The sequence below is a fragment of the Balaenoptera physalus genome (genome assembly GCF_965194825.1).
Source record: "Balaenoptera physalus genome assembly, chromosome: 15".
Classification (NCBI taxonomy): Eukaryota; Metazoa; Chordata; class Mammalia; order Artiodactyla; family Balaenopteridae; genus Balaenoptera; species Balaenoptera physalus.
This window is the reverse complement of record NC_138894.1, coordinates 7,116,222-7,139,739: the sequence shown is the minus strand read 5'-3', so window position 1 is coordinate 7,139,739 and position 23,518 is coordinate 7,116,222. Positions and strand designations below refer to the sequence as shown.

Below are 23,518 nucleotides of genomic sequence, written 5' to 3'. Positions count from 1 at the left end.
ATCGTCTCCTTGGGCCTCGGGACCCAGCTTTAACGTATCTGATTTTCAAGAGAAACTGAAAATCTGGGTTTTAGAAATGTGCAGCCTCTTAACTTTTGGGACGTTCAATTAAAAAAGACAAAAAGCAACCATATCTAACCCCATCCCATCCCCCAAACCCACTAAAAGAAATGTGATGTCCAGTTTAGTCATGAATTATCAGGAAGAACCTGCTGTTAGCATCTGGGGAGCGGTTTCTGGCTGTAGAACCCGGAAGCATTGCCTTCGTAAGATGCCAGGAGAATCTGAAATGGTAGAAGTGCAACCATAATAAGACAGCACGCAGGCTGTTTTTCACGTGACTGTGTTCATTGGCTTTTGTTACTGTTCAGTAATTAAATTTTGTAACCTCACAGCCCAAGCAGCCACATACCAAATATTAATATGCAATGACGTGCACCGTAAATTTAGGGATTTATTTTTCAATCCGAAACATGATTCTCTGACTGTTGTCCTTAGAGAAAGAAGGGAGACTTTGCTTTCAATGTTCGGTTGGAGAATCATAGCCAGGCTCTGCCAGTAGAGGCCTCAGACCTCAACCTTGAGGCTGAGTTTTGCTGAAGAGAAGCGGTGTAGTCAGGTGGTCAGTGGAGAAATCTTGAAGCTTCTTTTGGCCGGAGCCTGTGGTCCTGCCTCTCGCCGCCCTCTCTCCATAGCCCAGGCTCAGCTTTGCGGGAGGGAGTGGCAGTGCTGGTCTGGCTTGGCTTGCCCGGAGAGGGTCCTGCCCTCCTGTGTGCTGGGCGGGCCTGTTTCACAGGCACCCTGCCGTGGGACGTCCCTGGGGCTGTGTGTGCTGCTGACAAGAGGGAGCCGAGGGTGTCACCACTGTGGCAGCTGGCATAGGACCTGCACGTCGCCTGCAAGCCACCGAGGATGCCGCCCTGGTCGAGGGAGGCCGGCGGCCCAGCCTGCGCGCCTGTGTGGTTGTTTCTCTGTGCAGGTTAGTTCTGGCTCTGAGGTCCTGCAGGGCAAGCCATTCATCACCAAATGACAGGGTACCGGAGGGAGAGGCCTCCCTGCCCAACCGCTATGAAATAGCGACCTCCCCCCGCCCCGGGCACGCCCTCTCCTCGCCAGGCTAGGTTTTCCCCTAGAGCCCCCTTTTTTTTTTTTTTTGGTAAACCATCAGCGGATTCACTTTTGTATGGCTTGTGTCCCCTCTTAGAATGAGGGCACAGACCTCACCTGCTTGGTTCATGGTGTGTCTCTGGTGTGTAACCCAGTGCCTGGCGAACCGTAGTGCCGGCCTGGGGAGCAGTTCAGAGCCGTCGACATTTCATGGTGAGATGGCCATGCTTCCGGGAAGTTAAGGGACTCATTCAAGGTCATCAATCTGTTTAGTGCCTGAGCGAGCAGTTGACTCAGGTGATCAAAATTTCTTTTTTACTTTTAAGGTCATGGGTTTAAAGCAAAATTTGGTGTATTTGTGGGTTGAAGAGTTTCAATTCAGTGTTCCCTTTCAGTTCTGTAGGTTAATTTTGGATGCTTGTGGCTGTAGGTTGAAGAGAGTACCAGCTCTGGAGCAGCGGGCCCTTTCACACGGGTCTCATCAAGGGGTTGATGAAAGGGAAGGTGGGCTTGGGCTGAACCACGGGCAGAGCTCTGTATCCCAGGGAGGAAAGAGTGGCGCTTGAGTTGATGGCGTGGGCGCATCATTTCTGGTGAGGGATCCTGTCAAGTGGAACCTCAAAGGGAATCTTTCTAAAGGTGGGTTTTCTCTTTTACCTCTTTTTAAAGGAGGAACAGGGAATTAGGAACAATGAATGAAGTATCTACTGCATATTCAGCGCAGGCAAATTAGGAGTTGTATGTAGAACAAACCTTTTATCTCTTTTTAGGAAGAATAGTGGAGTTATGAATATGTATGAAATATCATGAATTTTTAGCACGAGCAAGTTGAGTTGTATACAGACTTTGAAAACCAGAAGGAAAACAAACACTGCCCTTAGAGACCACATGCCAGGGAAGAATTATGCCTTCTCACTGTGCCAGTGCCGAAGACACAGCAGCGGAAGTGGTTCAGGTTCAGAAACCAGGTTATTCTTGTATCTAGAAATCGTTCAGTGAGACACAAAGCTGCATATAGTCTGACTTTATATAAATACTGGAAATATATCCAGATTCAAGGGCAGTGTTATTTTAGAGCCAGCTTCTTGAAGGGCTGAGAAAAAGTAAGGAACGATTTGAAAACCTTAATTGAAGGTTGGGCTGGTGATGACTAGGAAGGACCATGGGTGGACCAGGAGCCCAGAATGCAACAGGATCCCTCGCGTCACTTAACCTCTTGCCTTTCCACTTGTGTCTGAAACTCTTAACCTTTTACTCTAAGCCAATGAGAAGAGCTCAGTTTGAGTGCCTTAATGATGCTTAAAGTGATATTTCAGTATTGAAATTACTCTGTGGGGTATAATTCTAAAAATTGAGTGCATTGTGAAGTCACGGGGAGAAATGTAGGAAAACTTGTTGCAGGGGGAGGGGAGCAGCCGTGGGAGGAGGAAGGCGGCGGCCCACAGAGTTCTGTGCCTCGTCCTGTGTTCTGGGTAAACGGTCAGCCCCCGTGAGGAGGAGCCTTCCCATGGCAAGTGCACCGTCTGTGTGTGCCTCCTCCTGGCACCCTGGCGCTGTGTCTGCCCTGGCCTCACGCTGGTCGGGCCGTTCAGCCCCCCCTGGTTACGTTTTGGTGTGACACGCGCTTCCCCAGCTGGTCAGACATGCGGCCCAGCTCCCTCCTTTCCCCGATTCTTAACCTCCTCATTTGAGCAATTCAAGAATTAAAACTATATAAAAAAGTAAAGACAGGATTCCCTAGTTTGAAATAGGGGACTGTGGTCACCCTGCCTGTTGCCGAGGGGAGGCTGAAGACAGAGGAGTTCAGACTGAGGATTATATTATAGATAAACGTGGGTCGTTACTCTTGCAGTAATTAAAGTAATGGGACGTGCTATGTGACTTGAAGTGAGTAAGAAGATAGATCAACATCTAATATATCAATATCTAATTTTACATGTGTATACATACTTGATATACATATATATCAAGCGCTATTAATTTGTATGGGTCTCAAGAGAAAAATTCTGGGCATATATTTTGTTTGAAGTCGGAACGAATAGGCACAGTCAGTATTGTGTGGTAGAGTCTGTGTAACTAGGCCGATCCCCCCCGGAAGGCGTCTCACGCTGGAGGGAAGCATCTAGCGGCCCGTGGTTCTTTAGAGGACACTCCTGCTGTTAAAGCTGGCCTCTCACATGCTGTGACGGGTGACGCTGCTCCCTTCTGTGGTCCCACTGCAGTCCCTCCTCTCCCGTCACGGCGCTGTCCACCGGGACCAGGCCTGCTACCAGGTGTTCATTCTTTATCGTTAACAGGCCCTACTGCAGAAAGCTGTTTTCACCCCCGTTTTACAGAGGAACACAGCGGTGTCCAGAAAAGGCTGAGGAAGTGGCCCGAGGTCACCCTTGGCGTGCGCTGGAGTGAGTGGGGCTCCCCTCCTGGGCTCCTCGCTCCAGTGCCTGCTTTGGGCACCGTTATGCAGTATTTACACATCTTAATATGTGATATAAAGGAACTAATGAAAAAAATGGTTTCTTATTTTTCTCCTTGAAAAGTATTAACAAGTTTTAATCATAAAAATATTGACAACATAGAAAAGAAGAGGAAGGTGAACTCATTATTTTTAGTAGGTTCAGATAGTCAGCAAATGTGAAAAGAATGTATTTTATGTGCAGCTCTTGCTGCGAGAGCCCGTAAGTAGGTAGTGTGTGTTTCGTGGGTCGTGTGTGTGTCTCCCTTGGTCAGTTTTCTTTTATCCAGTGCTGAATCCCATCACCTTCAGGAGGGCAGTATTTGAATTTATCTTGTCCGCATCACATGGTTGGTTTCAGGTCTAGCGTTGCCAGATTTGACTGCTCAGCTGTGGAATGTGGTGCCTTATCTCTTAGTGGCTAAGGTAGAAGAATAGCTTCATACATAGGTTTACCTCTAGTAAAGGGTTTGGAGGTTTTTTCGTGCTGTTAAACCTTCTTTTGTTATTTTAAACTAAAATTGCTCAATCTGAAGTCAGTTGGGTTTTTCTGGTGAGTAGAGGAAAAGGCAATTGCAAGTGTGTAATAAATGTTAGCAATTTGCAGAATCCAAGATCTCCATTGTTTTCGATGCTTTGATATGAAGACTTGCCAATGCCTTTTCATTTACTATCAATGTGAGAATGGATATGCTAAGTTTTTGTCCTTCCTTGTGTTTGTGGGCCCTTTACTATTGGTGCTTTTTAATTTGCTGGTCTCCCTCTTACAACGTAATTCCTCACACTTGACGCCATAGCCCAGACAGTGGCTCGCATCTGTGCTGCACCGCAGGGCTGCTCCCTCCTTGGAAGGGGCACTGTCTCAGTTGCCCATCCACTGCCCAGGCACGTGCACGCATGTGTGCGCACGTGCACACACGCACGTGCACACACGCACACACCCCCATTTTGAGGGAATCACTTCTAAGCGCTTATGGTAGTGCCTCTTCCTCGGGCCCTTTCATTCACGCGCCCATCCAGGTTGTCTCCGCTTTGCAACAGGAGGGGGTGTTTGCTGCAGTGATCGCTCAGCTAACTGGAACTTAGCTTGCTGTCTGGTCAGCCTACCCCCCACCCCCCCATATCTGTTCTAGAACACAACCGAAAGTGACAGAACAGGCGTGCAGAGCCCAGATGACGGGGCCCTTTCTTTGTTGGAGTCAGAATGTTGCTGCCTGACGTAATATTCCCTGCGGCTGTCACTTAATTGCAAGGACAGGATGGTAATTGAAGTTCATAATGTTTTCCCTGAGCCATTAAGAAAAGCATCTTTAATGTCCTCAAGATTTCAGGCTTTAGAAGATTTCCATCCAGATTCATCTCTTAAAGAAAAAAAAAGATGTGTTGCCTAAGTTATTTCACTTTTACTACCTGCCAACTCAGCTGTGCAACAAAAAAGACTCGTTCATTGGGGGTGGGTGCTGGGTAGTGGGGGTCTTACCCTGCTATTGGTTTTGGCTGTTTCATTCTTCGTAGAAGTTAAGAGTCTGCACATTCTCTGCTACTGAGGCATAAATTTCTTTAAAGGGAGTGTTGTTGTAGGATGAGGCAGCTCCAACCTAAGAAAGGCAGAATTCCACATGGAGGTCTTAGTTTTAAACACTTCAGGGAATAGAAGCGTGGTTCTCTTACTAAATCACGAGTCTTGATCTCGTAACACTTGCATATTCCTGTGCTTTCTCTCTCTTCCTGCTCATCCACAGCCCTGAACACGGAACGGAGGGAGAAGCGGATGAACAGATCCTGATTATAGTAATAACTAGTAGTCACAATGATAAAGTGCCTGCCTCACCCGGGTCTGGGCTTTGGAGGAGGAGTGGGATCACAAAGTGTGTGTCACTGGTGTGACAGCATGTCACCGTCGCCCTTATTCCTGCTCTGGTGTCGGGAGGTGGCTAGGAGACTGCGTTCCTTCCCGAAGTGCTCTAAGCTCTCTCTCTCTCCCCCGTTAATTACCTGGTTCCTTATCTTACATGGCTCGTGGGGTGCTGTCTGGGTAACACACCCCCTCCCTCTGGTTACATGTTGGATTTTTTTGCGGACACTTCCTGGAAAAGAACACTCATGGGTGGGGTCTGTGGTCTTGGGATTTACAGTGCAGAACCAGATAAGCTTGGTCTTTGCCTTTGGGTGGATGGACGTGGAACCTTAGAAAGTGGTCAGTGCATTGCCCGGTGCTGAGCTCATGCTGTCCGTCACGTGGTCAGGTCGGTTTCATGTTTGCCCTTTAAAACAAGGACATATAAGGGGGATTATAATTGGAATTAAAGCATTTTTTAAAGACTTAATTTGTAAAGAGCAGTTTTAGGTTCACAGCAAAACTGAGAGGAAGGTACAGAGATTTCCTGTACAGCCCTGTTCCCACATTTGCATAACCCTCCCCCACTATTAGCACCCCTCCCCCCCCAATGGTACAGGTGTTAAAACTGATGAACCTGCATTGACACATCGTAATCATTCGCTTTACATTAGAGTTCACTCTCGGTGTTGTACATTCTGTGAGTTTGGACAATATATGGTGGCATAAATCCATCATTACAGTATTGTACGGAGCATTTTCACTGCCCTAAAAATCCTTTGTGCTCTGTCATCTCCCTACCCCACTGGAATTTTTAAGTTAAATGGTCAGTGATGTGAGTGAGACATCTGGGGAGAGAATTGACAGACCAGGTTTGGCTGAGCCGCTAAATGGTCTCCTTTTAGCTCTCTGGGTTTACTTTCTCATCTGTAAAATCAACCGTTTTGATGAACTAGGCTTGCCTAGTTCTTTGAGCTTTTGGACATTTCAGAACATAGTTATATGTTTTTGTGACACACATAATTGACATTTGTTAGAACATGTTTGTTACGAGTCTGACCTTCCCACACCAAAACCCCAGCTAAGACAATGAGTGCATATCTTTATGGTAACAAATACTATGTAGTCCAGAGAGGATACGAGAACTTGAATTTGGGCTTTCTCATACAAGCGCGGAGAAGCGATTTTCAAAATTCAGAATGCATAAGAATCACTAGAGACGGGGTTAAAAAGTCATGGATTCCTGCACAACACTTACAGAAGTCTCACGTTTGGCTCTGAATCATTGGGTTCCCCCCTTCCCCTGGCCTGGCGACGCCTACACACGTGTCCCTTTCCGGGATTTGGTGAGGATGCTTTCCAGTTCAGACCTCAAGGGGTCCATCTCCTGCCCCCTGAAATCTCTGGGGCTACCAGGCAGTCCTTGCAGACCCCCTGCGGCCCTCACAGTGATGTCTTTCTGACTATACCTTTAAAGGCACTTCGTGTCACCCAGAGCCATTGGCTTCACCCTGTCCTGTTTCCTGAGTGTTCCTGCTACAGAGTAGTGTTTTTCTGTCACCATGTAACGCTCCTTCTCGTGGACTGTTTTGCAGCCTTCAACCACCAGCTCCCTGAAGGCAGGGGCGGTGGGCTCTCCCTTCACCGTGCAGGGTGTGTCCCGGCCACTGGTTAAGTGCAGCCTGTCCTCCGCTTACTGAGGTTGGCGTTGATGGGCTTTGCTCTTAAGCAGATAGAAAGCCAATTGCAGGCAGCTAATCTGAAAAGTTTTCTTTCAGATTAAACTCAGCAGAAAGCAAAAGCATTCTATCTCCAATACTGTGCTCACATACCTTCAGATTCCCTAGAGAACTCCTTTGGGATGTTCTTTCATTGACTTTTGCTGATTTCTTATGAGAGAGAAAGGCCAGGGATTGAAAATCAGTTTTTATTATTGGCTACTGCATTGCCATGTTTGATTATAATCACTTAAGGTATTTAAGCTGTAGAACAGTAGCCTTGGCAGCCCCTCTGGAAGTTGGTTCAGTAGGACACCTGCGGTCCTTTCTCTCTGAAGGTCCACAGCCTGGTGTAGGGAACAGGTCTGCGTGTGAGTCCTGAGCCGGTTAACTTAATCCTCTCCAAGCCTCACTTTTTCCATCTGTAAAATGGGGATGACGGTACCCATGCTGGGTTGTGTGAGGAGTAAAGGATAACGCACACAAAGCTCTCTGTTCACTAAATGTCCCAAGAGTGGGGACATCCTGGTGCCCCGTGTCCTGTCCTCACGGCCTGTCTCCAGGTGTCCTTGCTGGAGTTCAGACTGTGAGTGCACACACACAAGTTCAGGCTTGTGGAGGCAAGAAAATAACCTGTCATCCCTAAGGTGTGTTTCCCTACCGCTCATCGTGTCACAGACTCAAGAGATCCCCTTCTCTGACTTTCCTGCCTGAGTTTCCTCTTGCGGATGAGACCCCGGAATACTTGCCTCCCAGTGAGCATACTTTTTTTTTGTTTGGTCCAGCAAAGTGCTTGCAACGTAACATTGATTCAATAAACATTTGTGGAAGAAAGGAAGTTCCAGGAACTGTAGTAAGAAAAGGTGACTCGTGATCCCTGACCAGAAGAAAATGAAATTAATATTTGCAAACCAATTAGACACCGTGATAACTGAGAAGTGCTGGGTCTGAATTTCAGTTTCCCTAACGTAGACTTTTATGCACTACAAAATATCAAAAACAGTTTTTCTTTCAGGGCCAATATTAGGCATTTTTTAAGTTTTAGGGGCAATAAGAATGTACCACTGAACTTTTTGCAAAAGATTTCTCCCTTCTCAGTTGTTTTCTGGAAAAAAATTTTTTTTAAGGAGTTCACAATTTCAGTCATAGAGATAAAGGGCTTAAATGCTTTATTTTGCTAATTGGAAGAGTTAAGATAAAAAAGGTTTACCAGTTCCTTTCTTGTTTCTCTGGGTCAGGGATAGGAAGGCTCTTGATGCCTAAAGGAAGGAACATAAATATCACTGAAATAATGCAAGAGTATAGAAAGGGTACATTAAATTTTAGACTTATTGCTTCTGCGTGAAAAAGTAAACATGGAAGTTGTGTTCAGTCATTTCAAACAAGCACGAGCACCATCCCAGCGAGCATACTTATTCATCAGATGTATTTTAATGGAGTTATTGGGGTTCTAGGTAAAGATTATGCAGCGTGAGGTAGCTTCCTAGTACTTGGCGATAGTGGAAAATTAGGAAGATAGGAACCTCACCATCTTTTTCTCTTGGGATTTAAAAGCTTCCCTTGAATGCTGTTCCTTCTACCGTTGGCTCCTCTCTGTGGCTTACAGACAGACTTCATTAGAGGCAGACAGACAGGCTGCCACAGTGCCCGCATCTTAAAACCATGTGGTGGTGTGTGTTTTCTTTTCTTTTCCTTCTTGGAACTTGTGTCATAAATGTAATACGTATTTGCAAATGCAGGGTGGCAATTTCGACTCAGAAACATGGAGGAGAGTTGAAAATTAGGGCATTTTCCTCAGCTTGGACGCCTGCTAAGGGTAGTTTGAGTTTTCTTTTTAAAAAGAGAAACATGCGTTTTCCTCATTTAAAGACCAGAAAGGAATCAGGTGCCACGAAGTTTGTTCCTTTGCACATGATCACACACATATTAACACTGGGTGCATTCGTCTGGAGCTTTCCTCCTCAGGCTATTTTGTTGGCCCTTTTGGTTCCTTGACACAAAGATAGCCCAACTCAGCACACAGGTTATGACTTCTGTTAGTTTCACATCTGGAGGTTTTCCTTTTTTCTTCTTCTTTAAAAAAAAATAATTAGAGAAGTACGTTATTTTAGCACCCCACTGTATTGGCCAGCCTTTTGAAAATAGAAATGGGCCGACCTTGCCTGGGTTTGAGAGAGTTGCAGATGGAACTAGGGAGGAGCAGGGTCAGGGAGTCAGCGTGGCTCTCTGGTTGTGGGGAGAGGAGGACCGTCCCCTGGGTGCCAGGGGTGATGTCTGGGTGGAGACGCCGCCCACTTTATTTATAGCCTGCCTTATTCTAGAAGGGGCTTTAGGTCCCTTAGCACACTGGATCCCACAGGGACCTTAGGAAGCTTGTAGAAGTTAAGCAGCTTTTCCAAGGAATTTACAGCAGTTGAGGAGGTAGCAGAGGAATGAGAGTCCAAGGTGCTGCCCAGTCCCAGGTTCGTTTCTTCCAGCATGTTGTCTTGATTCTTGGGAGGGAGGCAGAATTCTTAGTTTCCTGATTTAAATTTAAACTCAAATGGACCTAACTCTGAAAGACCTGGTGTGTTGTAGTGAAGGCTACTGCCTTTGCGTGGGCTGTCCTTCAACACAAAAATAATGATTTGCTGTTAGGTCCTAATTCCATCCTCCCTCAGTGAGGGAGTCTCATTCTACGTGAACAAATAGAGTGAACCCACGACCCTCGGCTTTCACACCATCGCCACACTGCTGAGGCTGAAGAATACATGGTGGCTTTGAGTTCAGGCGTTGAGGGAGAAAAGGAAGATGCCTCTAATTTAGAAACGTCTGGGGAGGTTTTTCTGTCGGTCTGTGGGTTTTCCTGAGGATCAGATGCTCAGAAGGCCGTCCTTCCTCCCCATCTCAACGACACGCTTCTGTCTCACCTGCCCTCTTGGAAAGCGGGGAAGCGGGACAACTCTCTGGACATTCCCTCTCATCACTTGGTTCCATCCGCGAGAAGTCGGATGTGGTAATTTGGACATGACCCCACTGCAGGAAGAGTAACGGGCATTTGTTTTCAGATGTGAGGGCTGAGCAGGGGTGAAGGAGCTGATCTTCGTGTCCCTAACGTGGAAAGGCCTGAAGGGCTACTTTGTCCTCTTAAGTTCTCCTCTTTCTTCTTGGATTCTCCGAAGCTATACCTTGGCCTCAGGACTGTGTTGCCCGTCATAGTCACCTGGTTGCTTGAGTCTGTGCTAATAAATCCATCTCCTGTCATTGATGGCGGGAAACGAGGTGCAGCCGTATTTTATCACCAGGGTTGCACTTGACCCTGTGCCATGTGCTGTCCTTGGCCCCTCGGTTGTTCTTACTGACACCCCTGTGACGTGGACAGCGCTGTCACCGCACCGACAGGGGATGGAAGTCCCCGAGTGGAGGAGGTGCTGGGTGGGCACAGCCGTGGTGCCCGAGCCGGGCCGGGTGCTCTGTCCTGCAGCTGCAGACGGTCATCGGCTCCGTGTGTCCGTGTGAGCACAGCTGTGGGTACCGCGCTCTGGAGGGTGAGCTTCCAGAGCCTGGAACCCACGGGTAGAAACTTGAAACGAGCGAGTCAGAGGTGGACACAGCCACGGACGCTGGCTGTTGGACAGACAGGGAGTAAGTAAACTGCGGCTGTTCGAGTTGGACACGTGGGCCCGGGTGCCGTGAGCAGATGTCTATTTCCTGACACAGGGTTGGTTCCCCCCCCCACCCCGTCTCCACGGTGGGGCTGCTCCCCGTGCCAGATGGCCCCTCGGGCCACGTCATGTGCCGAGTGGGGACAGACAGACAGGGTGACGTTCCTTTCAGGATTGTGGGTCACCCAGCTGTGAACAGAGCCGCGGTGCAGGCTGTGCCCTGGGCTCTGGGGATGCAGGGGAGCGTGATGTGGGCACGAGGGCCAGTGGGCCTGGGGAGGCTGGGTGGCTGGAAGGGCATTCGGGGACTGGCATTGGGGCCGGGTGACCAGGCAGGAGACAGGGCTCCTGGGACCGGCCCGCGTGGGTCCCCGCACCGCCTGCTGCAGAGGCCGAGCTTCTTCAGATGTCTGACTGTGGACGCCGGGATGGGGCCACCCTTCTGAGCCCGAGGACGGGGGGTCTGCAGGTGGGTGATGCTGGAACGAGGTTCCAGGCCTGTGGGCTTTATTTGTCCTGCTTTCCCGTGTCTAGGCTGTTGCCCAGCCCCGCTTGGTGAGCTGCTGGGCCGGTGCTGGACCCCATCCCGCTGTGACCACAGAGGGTTGAGAGAGAGTTGTAATTCAGTGTCATTTTCATGGAACTGTTTTGTCGGAGTTGTAATTTGAGTCCCTGCCCAAGCTTTCCAGAATAAGTGGGGAGCTTTCCTCAGGTTTCAAGTTCTAAAGTTCACAACTCTTTCCATCACGAGGCCACAAGCGAGGCCGGTTCTTGGAGACGGTGGGGACGTGCCTTCTGTTTCACCTTTGCGGCAGCAGGAGCATATTGCACAGAGCCCTTAAGGAGCCGGTGGTGCTCACCGTGTCAGGGTAGCTCTTTGCTGCTCTCCTGAGAGATGCCCGGCAGAGCCTTGCAAGGTGGGTAGGGATTAAGTCCCTCCCTCCTCGTCTGGGGGAGGGGACAGGAGAGCTGCATCAAGCTTGTTTGAAACGTGCGTGATATAAATGGATGACAAACGTTTAGGTTCTAGACTGGGAATGACGACACAGCTGTAAGGCCGCGCTCTCTGTGCCCCCCGTCTCTTTGTGTACCCCCTTTATGCCGAGTAACTCTGCTCCAGCCTCCCTGCATTGGGATCACAGCAAAGCTTTGAAGAAGACTCTCAGTGCACCTCTTGTAAAATCAAGTAACGGGTATTGGGGGTATACAGACGGAAAATGACTGCTACCCGTTTTTGACAATAAATAACATCCAGACTTTTTTGGTCATTTCCTTCATGTGGAATGTTGAGGAGGGAAGGCTGGTCAACCTGATGTATGGAAGAAGACATTATTTACGTCGTTCAGATTGAGAAGTAATGATATGTAAATGAAGCCCGGGAAAGAAAGAGGGAATTGATTCCTTATCAAAACTCCTTTGTTCTACTAATTGTTTGGTTTGTTAAGTGTGGTTCACGAGTCTTACAAACCAACAGAACCATACTGTTCTGTTGGAGAGCATAGGACTCTTTCGTCATCACTTTTGGGGGAATAAGTACAGAAGAGGTGACTTGTCGAAACCTCAGCCATTCTGTACTAATGACTGTGCAGAACAGCCGTGCCCATTCTCTTTCTTTTTTCTGTTTTTCAGGGTCGACATGTTAAAACAGGTCAGCTGGCAGCCATCAAAGTTATGGATGTTACGGAGGTAAGCTTGGGTCACAAACGTTTTTGAAGAAATCGTTAGATAAAAAACAAGGATCCCCCTGTCTCTCCAGCCCACCATTTAAAAGGAATTGCTGTGTTTGGAGAATCGATCTCAAGCAAATTGCACTCATGTGACACCGTGGGTTCAGAAGGGCCAGCAGATGGGCCCCAAGTAACTAAGAATAAGGAACGTTTTCTTTAAAAAAAAAAAAAGCACATCTGAGTGATGTCATCCTTGACAATATAATGGACCGTAATTGGAAACATCTTCTCTAATGGAAAAGAAAAGATTTGAGAAGGGATCACAGAGGTCACCTGAGTAGGGAGGTTGAGGTTGGTGGGTGGGAAAAGCTTCTCTGGGGTATTAGGGCCATTTCTTTTATTTTTAACATGGGGAAGGAAAACAGATACAGCCAAGTTCCCAGAGGTTTGAAAACAGAAACATCTGCTAGAATGCTGAGCAGATTGTTGGCAAAATTTAGTAGCAAAAAATAGTCCTTAAAATGGTCACATGAGGATTTACTGTGTAGCTTTAGATGGGAAAGAGGAGAAATGAACTCTAAGGAAAGGTAAGTGTGTGTGAGCCTACGTGTGTGCGTGTACATATACTCACGAGTCCACATTTAATTTAGAAAAAAATAGCCATGGGTTATAATGAGCCAAATCCATCTTACTTTAAATCATTTTCATCTGAAACTTTATCCGCTCATGATTGCTTCTAACTTGCCTAATTATGGATAAGATTTACATCATATATCACAGATTCTAGCGTGAGTTAACCAGAAACCGTGAGGATTTGGGATGCCTTTAAATCAAGCCCTAATCTCCTAAGTCTGGGGTCCATTGAGGGAGAAAATGGCTAAACTGGTCGCACGTGTGCGGTTGATCATCTAGAGGGGCTCCTTCTCCACCCTCTTCTCCCCTTGGTCTCTAGTAACATCTCCAGCATGCATATTGTTTTAGTAAGAATTAGAAAATGTGGTCTCTGGACCATGGGGCAACTGGTGGAACCTTATACAGATATTTGAAGATGTGACGTTTCATGCGGTGACTGCTCTCTTTTCTCTGTCATTTTTTAATAATGGAAAAGTACCATTCCTTGGCTGGCCAGAAGATTCTCGTAACCTCCTGGGCGATTCTGTTGCGTTCTAGTGATCCTGTTGGATTCTTTCCAGTTAAATGTTAATTTTAAGATTACAGAGCAGTGAAGGAGCCGCAAATTCTGACTTCCTGTGATTTAAATACCGCAGTCGGTTATCGATGAAGTGCCCTGTGCATGGACCGATCGGGGCCCTTCCCGCCGGGCCTCTGTCCACGCTTCCGTGCAGGTGGCTGGTGGTGTAGCTGGAGCCTGCTGTCGTCTGACAGTTATCCGCACCCGCCTGACTCGGTTACTGCCAGACGTGGGGTACCATTTTAAACGTCATCTTTGGGAATTCTGTGACGCATTTGCCAGCCCTGAGAGTTGAGGTTCTTTCCTGGCTTCAGCCCATGCTGCCCTGGCTGACATGCTGCTGACATCTCCAAGGGCATCGAAGTGAGCTTGTCAGCCCTGTGGATGTCCTGTGCAACGTACGATCATTGCTTTAAAAAAAAAAGTGTGCAATATAGGAAAGTAAAAAGGCACGTTAAACCCTCATTCTTCCCCCACTTAGAGTCATTGCTGTTGGTGCCCTGGTGCGTTTCCTCACCATCATCTCTCTGTGAGCACGGCTGTAAAACACGTACCCATGTGTGTAATAGACACTTTTGGTGAGCTGCATACAAGAGGTGTTTCCTTGCCTGAAAAAATCAGGCAGTGTTGGACAAGTGCATTTTCAAGATTCCTTTAAAAACAATTATGCAGAACCCCTGTGTTCAGGTAAAATGAAAACCAGACGGTGAGTCTTCAGAACAAAATACAAACCCAATCAACCATTTACTGTGTTGGCCTCTCAGTACTGTTTCTTGTGTGCTGTTTTCATGCAGTGACCTCTCTACAGAGTGACCTTGGTGCTGTAGCCTGGGGCACACTCGGCGCCCCCAGCAGGTGTGATTGCGGGTGGAGAGCTTGTGCAGCGGGGCCCCTGGAGAGCAGGCCTCCCACCCTTCGCATCAAGGGCCTGCCTCTCGGCTCTTCTTGCAAAGCTGAGGGCATTGGCCGGGGTGGGACCTGGGAGCAGGCTGGCAGGAGGGAGAATTTGCAGCCCATGTTTCTTGTTGCAGCTCCAGCAGGAGGGGCTGTTGTAGAGGGTTCCGTGGCTGAGAGCCGGCTCCTCCGTGGTTTCATCTCAGGAGCAAAAAGGTGTGACGCTTATCCTTAGGAGGCATCACAGACTCGTCCTGCTGGTTGAGCCTGTTCCTTAGGTGAAATTGGGAGGCAGTTACTGGGCTTCTGGTTACTCCTCAGGTTCCGAAGGCCAGGGGAGAGCAGGTGTGGGGAGGGAGGTGGCCCGGCGGCTCTGCCCCCAGCTGTCAGCTGTCAGCAGCCCTGAATAAACGCGCTCCAGGCCGGCTGCCCCAAGTCCGCGTCACCTGCTGCGCTTCATTATGTGACCCTGGAAAACAAAGCAGACCGAGAATTCACGTCCCACCCTGGGGTGAGGTGCCAGGGGCTGTCTGGGAAACTGAGGGGTCTGGAAAGGAGGCATTTATTTGCTTGAGACGGACAAATGTCTTTATGTTTCTTCTTGGGCTTGAACTATTTTAAGAATCGATTTTCTTTAGGATTTTGAAGGATTCTTTTTAAAGAAAGCGTGTCATTTATCTGATTGGTGGTGGGAAGGGTTGAAGGACGTGTTCAAACTGGAGAAGACCAGGACGTGAGATCTATAATGTGTTGTTTTTGTTTTTTAGATAATTATAGATTCACAAGAATTTGCAGGAAAGTGTACAGGGAAGCTTCTTGTACCCTGCACCCGGTTTCCCCCAGGGGCAACATCTTGTATAACTATAATACAGTGTCACAACTGAAGTCCTGCACAAAACAAAGCCAGCTAAGGATTTGACCAGGACTCCAGTGTTAGATTATAGCAAATATGTCTGCCTGCATGGCTTAGAACCAAGGCAGCCACGGAGAGTCGCCACTGATACGGTCCACAGAGCTTATTCAGATTTCCCCAGTTTGACATGCGCGTGTGCGTGTGTGGTGTGATGCGTTTTGAGGGATACTTGAGTTGGTTGTTTGAATTCTTGATAGCCCCTTCATTTCAATCTTTGTGTCTCAATGTCAAACTTGTATGATTCCCATCATGCATAAGGGGCTGAGAGTTTGTTTCTTGCAGTTGGGGTATCACATTGTTTCTATTTAACACTCTGGAAGGTAAAAAAAAAAAAAAAGAATTATCTAGATCAGTAATTCTCAACTCGAGGTCCATAAACTCTTTAGGATTTGTTTCTGAGAATTGAATTTTGTGTTTTCATTTTAATAATTCCCACCCAACTTTTTATTATGAAAATGTTCATAATTACAGAACTGTTCAGAAAATGAACATTCTCTACCCTTCGCTAGATTCAACAACTGAACATTTCATTTGTGTGTGTGGTACATGCGTATTGTTGTGATACCAAGATGCTTCACTTGTAAATACTTGAGCACACTTCTCTTAAAATACAGTCATAATCATAATACCACCTGAGAGGATGAATGATTTCAGATTGTCACCTAATGTTGTCAATTTCAATATCCTCAGTTGTGGCGAGAAAGGTTTTCCAACCATTTTTTCACGGTCATAGTCTGGTGGAGGTTTATGCATTACATTTGGTTATCTTCTCGCTCTTTTTTTAAGATCTTTTTTAAAAAATTGAAGCATAGTTAATTTACAGTGTTGTGTTAGTTTTAAGTGAACAGCAAAGTGATTCAGTTATACATACACACACACACACACACACACACACACACACACGTGTATATATATATATATTCCTTTTCAGGTTCTTTTCCATTATAGGTTATTCCAAGATACTGAGTGCAGTTCCCTGTGCTGTGCAGTAGGTCCTTGTTGTTCACCTGTTTTATATATAGTAGTGTGTTTTATGTCAACCCCCCAAACCTAATTTATCACCCCCCCCCCCATTATCCTCTTTGGTAACCATGAGTTTGTTTTCTATGTGAGTCTGTTTCTGTTTTGTAAATAAGTTTATTTTTACTGTTTTTTTAGATTCCATGTATGTGTGATATCATATGATATTTGTTTTTCTCTGACTTACTTCACTCAGTCTCTGTGTCCATCCACATTGCTGCAAATGGCATTAGTCCATTCTTTTTTATGGCTGAGTAATACTCCATTGTATATATATCCATCGACAGATAACTGGGTACAGAACATGAGGTACATATGTATATACAACGGTTAGCTTCTCTCTTGTCACTTTTGCTCTAGATCAGTTCCTCTGCACCTCCATGTCCCCCCTACTCTTTTTTTTTTTTTTTTTTTTTAAGCGAAATCGACTTTTGGAAGAGCTCAGCCAATTGTTTGGTAAAATACCCCACATTCTGGATTTGTCTGATAGTTTCCTCATGTTGTGCTTTAACTTGTTCCTCCTCCTGTATTTCCTGTAAACTGGAAATTAGGTCGAGGGCTTGATTAGACACAGAATAAGAATTTTTTGGCAAGAACACCTCATTGGTGGCATTGGGCTCTTGCTATTGCGTGACCTCAGGGGGGCATGTCCATCCTGATTGTCCCAGTGTTAGTGAAGCCAGTTTGACCTCTTGATGGAGGAGGCGACTGCAGAGTTCCCCATCATCGAGGGGCACCCTCAACTCTGCACTGGGAGGTAATCTGCAGGTGATGCTGTGTGAATAGTTATGATTGCAAGGTGGTGGTTTTTTTTTTTTTTAAGAAATTCACGGTCTTTTATTTATTTATTTATTTATTTATGACTGTGTTGAGTCTTCGTTTCTGTGCGAGGGCTTTCTCTAGTTGCGGCAAGTGGGGACCACTCTTCATCGCGGTGCGCGGGCCTCTCACCATCGCGGCCTCTCTTGTTGCGGAGCACAGGCTCCAGACGCACAGGCTCAGTAATTGTGGCTCACGGGCCCAGTTGCTCCGTGGCATGTGGGATCTTCCCAGACCAGGGCTCGAACCCATGTTCCCTGCATTGGCAGGCAGATTCTCAACCACTGCGCCACCAGGGAAGCCCAAGGTGGTGGTTTTCAGATTCTGTCTTCTAGGCTTGTTAGCTTGCATCAGTCTGTAAAGAAGCGTTTCCTTTCTTACCCACTCCCACCCTTTCTTGTCTTCTTTCTTATTCCAGATACTGCTGTAGACGTGGGCAGATTTATTCATTCAATGTGTTTCCATCAGTTGTAGCTGCCATTAGTATTATTTAATGAAATCATGCCAGATCTGGCCACGGGAGCTCTTTCAGGACTGCCTTCTGTAGCCCTTTCATATGACCCCATTAGTTTTTGAGTATTTCCTTGTTTTTTGGCACAAGTAGATATTTGAGGCTCATCTTCCAGAATCTGCATCCCTTCCTCTGAGGAGCCTTAGTTCCTGTCGGTGGGAAATGCATTTAGAAACCAGTATCTGGGTGCTAAGCGTGCTCGTTGCTGATGAGGCTTTCTGCTTCTAGGCCCTTTTAGTAGATGGAGCTTGGGAATATATTTTTCAAAATCAACTTTTCCTTAATTTTAAAAATCTTGTGTATTTTACATTTCTTTCTCTTTTCTCCTAGCCTGAAAAATCTTGGTTCCTAATAAAATAATATGTTTGTTTGCTTTATCCTTTGATAAACATAAAATCATTTCAGAATTACAATAACAGTGTTACTAACAATGTTACTACTTATCAATAGGCATGGAGTGAAGTTTGATTTCTCTGGAGCTGTTTTTGTCCTTAGGCTCTATCTGTGACGGATTTACAGAGTGCTATATTCAGAAGTTACTTGAAATACTGATTTCTCTGTATGGTTTATCAATTTGATATGCAGCTACTGGCTTCAGTTTCTATTTTGATTCATTTATAGGGTTTCCTTTTTCTCCTGATTTAATTTTTGAATGTGTGAATCATTTACATGTTTCACAAGTCAAAACTATATGAAAAGGCGTATATTTCAAAATATAACTTTAAAAAGCTGAGGCTTGATCGTCTGGGTGATGGGCCACCTTATACCCAAATACTGCCATGCGGTTCCGTGCCCTTATTTGTGTTTGATAATTGCTTTGGGCAAAGGGGGGCTCATGCTCTTGGGCTGATGCAGAGAGAACAGAGGCAGACAGTATGTAGCGCTTTACGGCAGAAGAGGTGAAATGGTGCTCTGTGGGCTGATGTTTCGCTGCAGCCCGTCACTGCCCCAAGTCCGGTCTTCGGGCTGAACTGGCCCCAGGGTCCTTCCATCACTAGGCCTTCCTGGCGTAGGATGGGGTCAAAGTGGCAGATTCTCCAAGTGTGGTCTCCCAGGAGGCGCACCTGGGAATTTGTTAGAAACGCAGTGTCTCAGGCTCCATCCCAGACTCCTGCATCGGAAATGCTGGATTGGGGCCCCAAATTCTGGGTTTTAGTAAGCCCACTAGGGGATTCGGAGGCACCCTCAAGCTTGAAAACCCTTGTTTTAATGGACCCTAAGGAAAGAAGCCGCCCCCTCACACCTGCAGGTTGAAGGATTCCAGCGTAGAGACCCTGACCCTCCGTGCTCAGGAGCACATTGCGAGTTGGATTTCATTGACTAGAACTCAGATCTCTGACTCTCAACTTACGGAACCTTTGAAAGTATTAACAGTTTTAAATGTCAGGTTCTCAGTAGGCTTATTGAGAGAGCTGATAGGATCTGGACCCTAAGGGCTGGGTGGATATTGCCCATCAGATCAGCCAGCGCAGACTGTCTTTTAGTCCTAACAACTGAAGTGTTGGTGATTGGAAATTGAGGCATATTCCTTGGAGGACGGGAAGTGGACGGGAAGTGCTGGGCCTGATGCCCACGGGGGTGCAGGACGCTGGTCGGCAGGTCTCGGCGGTGCCCTCCCTACCCCTGGCACCATGCTCCTAGAGATGGGAGAGTGAGAGCTGTGTAAACCCCGGCCTCTGCCCGTGCTCAGGCTGGGGAGGCAGGTGCCACAGAAGAAGCGGCCCCATGTAGGGCATGTCTGATGGGCTCTCATGGGCTTTGAGCGCCGCCTGAGCTGGGTCCACGGAGGAGGAGACAGGTGCTCGCTCCTGGGGCGTTCGTGCTCAGGCAGGAAGGAGCAGACCCGCTCACCCCGGTGACAGAGCAAGGCCCCGTGAGGCCTGACAGCTTTACCGCTGTTCAGGTGGAGGGGAGCACGGTGTACTGAACGTGCCGTTCTTGTCGAGACAGGAGTGAGAGCAAAAGGAAGGGAGGGAGGTCTCCGTGCACTGTGACCTCTTGTCCCTTCCTCCGGGTCCTCAGAGGCCCGTTAGACGCTGCAGGCCTCACAGCCTGCTCCTGGCTCCTGGCCCCAGCCTCCCGGGGCTCCGGCAGGCTGGCCACGGGCCTGACCCCGTCGTCAGGGGAGCGGTCCGTGCATCAGTGTCAGCTATCAGCTTCAACAGCAGGCCGTGTGCCCCCTCTTCCAAATACTCTTCCCTTATCTTCTGTTTCCTACCTACCTTAACGAACTACCTTCTCTCTCTTAGCTGCTGAGAGAGAAGTGATGTACAGGCTTGTGGGATGCTAAATTTTATCTGGCATTTTCTTACCTTCAGTAACTTCTAACTTAATTTGAATGATCTTGATATTAGATTTCAGCTTCCTAATTTGCATTGTCTTCCTTCCTCAGCCTTTTTATAGATAAAGGTCACAAGTTGTACCTCTCTGTTATTATTTTAATACTGGTATAAGGCAAGTCCTTGAGGAAAAGTTCTTAAAGTTAATTAGAAATTGATTAAGCTTTGATTTACTATAATTAAAAAATATGGCAGTAATTTTGAGAACCAGTAGTCCCACTGTGTCCCCACCAATCACACCCTTATTTTCACAATCACCTCCCTAAGAAGACTTACAAGATTTTTTTTTTTCCTAATCACCCCAATGAAAATTTACAGTCTGCACACATCTGCTCATGTACTGTACGTGTATCTTTATACATAAAAGTGGTAGGTTTTTTCCTCCACCTCTTAGAACCACTTTTCATCCCCTTAGAGGGCGATGTCACCCCGTTGAGAACACCTGGTGTAGAGCAAATAAGCATGGACCTTTCACAAAAGAGCTAGGGTGTGTTTTGTACTATTTCTAGTACTTCCTTCTTTAAAAAGTTCACTAGATACTAGAATTCATCTTCAGTGATAAAGTGTAGAGTGGATGCAGTGAACTGATGGCTTTTAAGGACTTGTGCCAGGTGTTGCATCGGGCGTGGCACAGGCTCGGCTGGAATTCACGGATGTCCCTCTCCCCTGCATCTACAACAGATGGAAGAACAGAGGTGGGACTCGGGCCACAGGAACAGACTGACTGTAAAGCTTGCTCCTCTTCTTTTTTTTATTTTACATTTAAATTTTCTTGAAGTATTGATTTACAATGTTGTGTTAATTTCTGCTGTACAGCACAGTGACTCAGTGATACATATATACGTTCTTTTCCACATTCTTTTCCATTATGGTTTATCACAGGGTATTGAGTATAGTTCCCTGTGCTCTACGGTAGGACCCTGCTGTTTATCCACCCTGTATATACTAGTTTGCATCTGCTAATCCCAACCTCCCCCAAACTTACTTCTCTTCCTTCTGAATTCCACTCTCCTTCTTTCCCTAAAAGTAATATGAAGTTAACTTGGGGTTAAGCCAGACTGCTCAGCAAGTAGGTACCTGTGGATGTGTTTTAAAGATAACTCTGCTGGTGAAGATGTGACAGTGAGATTCTGTAAAGGATTAGATTTTTTGTTTTTGTCAAGGATAGAATGTGTTTCTATTTGGGATTGATTTCTTCTAATTTAAGAATGTAACTGGGAACTTACAAAATATGAAAATTCTCCTGTACTTGTCTATTTCATAAGTAAATAAGTAGAGGAAGGTTAAGACTAGGTGAGCTGTATACTTTAGACGTTGTATGTTTTCCACATCGAAAAGCCTTCATTTTATGTACAGATGACAACATGATGTTATGAAGGTGATTGATTGACCTGGCCAGAGTTCCATAGCTCACTGCCAGAATAGCACCCCGATCTTCTTTTCATTGCGCTGTGACATCTCCTACTTCACTCTGGGAGCACAGCTCTGTGTCCTGTACTTGGGGTTTAACTAGCACCAGGTAACTAGTCACAATGCCCAGTAAGTTGTAGGTACTCAAATCTTTGATGAATTGAACAGGGTGTTCTGGTTTTGGTGGGCACTTGGAGAAACATGTAATAGTTGTACAGTCAGTATTGGTTTCATTGTCCAAGAAAATTATAGTAATGTTGCAACAGAGAACTCTTGGAGGTATGACCGTGTTTTATAGCATTCTCATGTTTTGTAATAAAAAATATTAAAAATAACCGTAGGTGTTACACATTAATCATAAATAAATAATAGTAAAACCTGCTCTTCCCACTTGAACTACATTCCTCTAGGAAAGAAAATAAAGGAGTCTCTTAAAATTACTAGTGGTTAGAAAGAGTGAGTACCTTTCTGGCTTTTGTTTTTAGAATGGTCACTGAACTAATAAAAATGATTTATTTACTTTTGTCCTTTTTCCTGTGAACATAAGTTTGAGGCCTATAAATATTTTTCAAAGTGAATTTATAGTTTATGAGCCTCATCAAAAGTCGGCCGCATTTATTTAATAGTCACGTCCTGGCTTTTACTGTAAGACAGTGTTAACACCTTTGGTAGACTAGGGCCTAGAGTTCAATTTAATAAAGCTTCAGCTTCCTTACCTGTAAAATGGAATAATAATTCCTACTTCACAGGCTTTTGTCAGAATTAAAATTATATAATAGATGTAAAGTGTCTAGCGTATAATTTTTCCATGGTGAATGAGGGTTTCTTTGTTCCCTTCTCATTAAAGATATGAAAACGATATAACTCATCACTTTTGCTGAAGGCGTTTTAACACACACACCTGCCCTCCTGAGCGGCTGTTCTCTGACCTCTCCAGGTGGCCCTCCTCCTCTGTGTCCATCCTCTCTGCAGGCTCCTGCCTCAGGTGGCTTCTTTGTCCCCTGGTGTAGTCACACTGTCTGGTTCTTCATGACCACTTTGGCCCTGTGAGCTGTCTGCTAGGGCTGTTTTAATGGCTACCTGGAGAGCAGTTTCCACATGATCGTTGCATGCTTATGTTAATTCTGTACTGGGTTATAAGCTCTGGGGAGCTAACTGTTTTAGGATTCTCATAGCCTTTCCAGGCTTTAGACAGAGCCCGTCACATGGGTGGCGCTCAGCTTCTGTTTGCTGCTTCTGAAGAATGTCCTAGCAATTTTGAAGGAGAATTTCCAAAGTGTTTTGAGTGTTGGCAAATATATATATATATATATATATATATATATATATATATATATATATATATATATACACACACATATATACACATTCCCTTTTATAACAATAGAGACAGTCCTTATTTTCATATGTATGTATTTTTTCTGTTGCTTTGTGGTTTACAAAAAAGAAAGAAAATTAAATCGGAAAAGAAAAATATTACCATCCATTCTTACTGGAGATAAGAAAAAGTACTCGTGGTTTTGGTCAGATGCAGTTGTGTTCATTGGGACTGGAAAGGGCATGTGTCAACCACGGTTTGCGGGCTTTTGTTTTCGTGTCTTTAAATGCTGTTCATGAAGTTGCACTAACTCATTCATTTAAACAATTACTAAACACTTAGTCTTTTTAATGCAGACTCTTCTCAGATGTAGGGTGGCATAGAAAGATTAACTTTGCTCCAGAAGGAGCTGTTCTTAATCTCTTGGTAAAATGAAACTTGCCGTGAAAGGGAGCTCTTTGTAATCGTTGATGCGCCCCCTCCAGGCAGAGGCAGCTTCCCTGGCACTTCAGGAATCAAAGGCATTTTTCTAAGGAAAGCAAAATTGTTGAATTTAAAGAAAACACCCAGCAATTTTTGTACAACCTAAATTGCTGTTTTTAAAAATATGGACACTTTACTTTAACAATCCCATCCTCCCTCCCCGCCAGCTTTTTTTTTTAATTTGGGGGCTATAA

The 23,518-nt window shown here is 46.0% G+C and overlaps 1 protein-coding gene across 36 annotated transcripts in view; it reads left to right on the top strand.

The window, feature by feature from the left end:
• Positions 1–23,518, top strand: part of MAP4K4 (mitogen-activated protein kinase kinase kinase kinase 4) — a 173,099-nt gene that overhangs the window by 68,474 nt on the left and 81,107 nt on the right. For 35 of the 36 annotated variants that reach the window (XM_082426713.1, XM_082426693.1, XM_082426682.1 and 32 more), the window contains one exon: positions 12,388–12,444. The exons of the other annotated variant lie outside the window; for it this stretch is intronic. In XM_082426713.1, the coding sequence (XP_082282839.1) occupies positions 12,388–12,444 (57 nt within the window). The remainder of the gene's footprint in view (positions 1–12,387; positions 12,445–23,518) is intronic. 36 annotated transcript variants of the gene reach the window in all.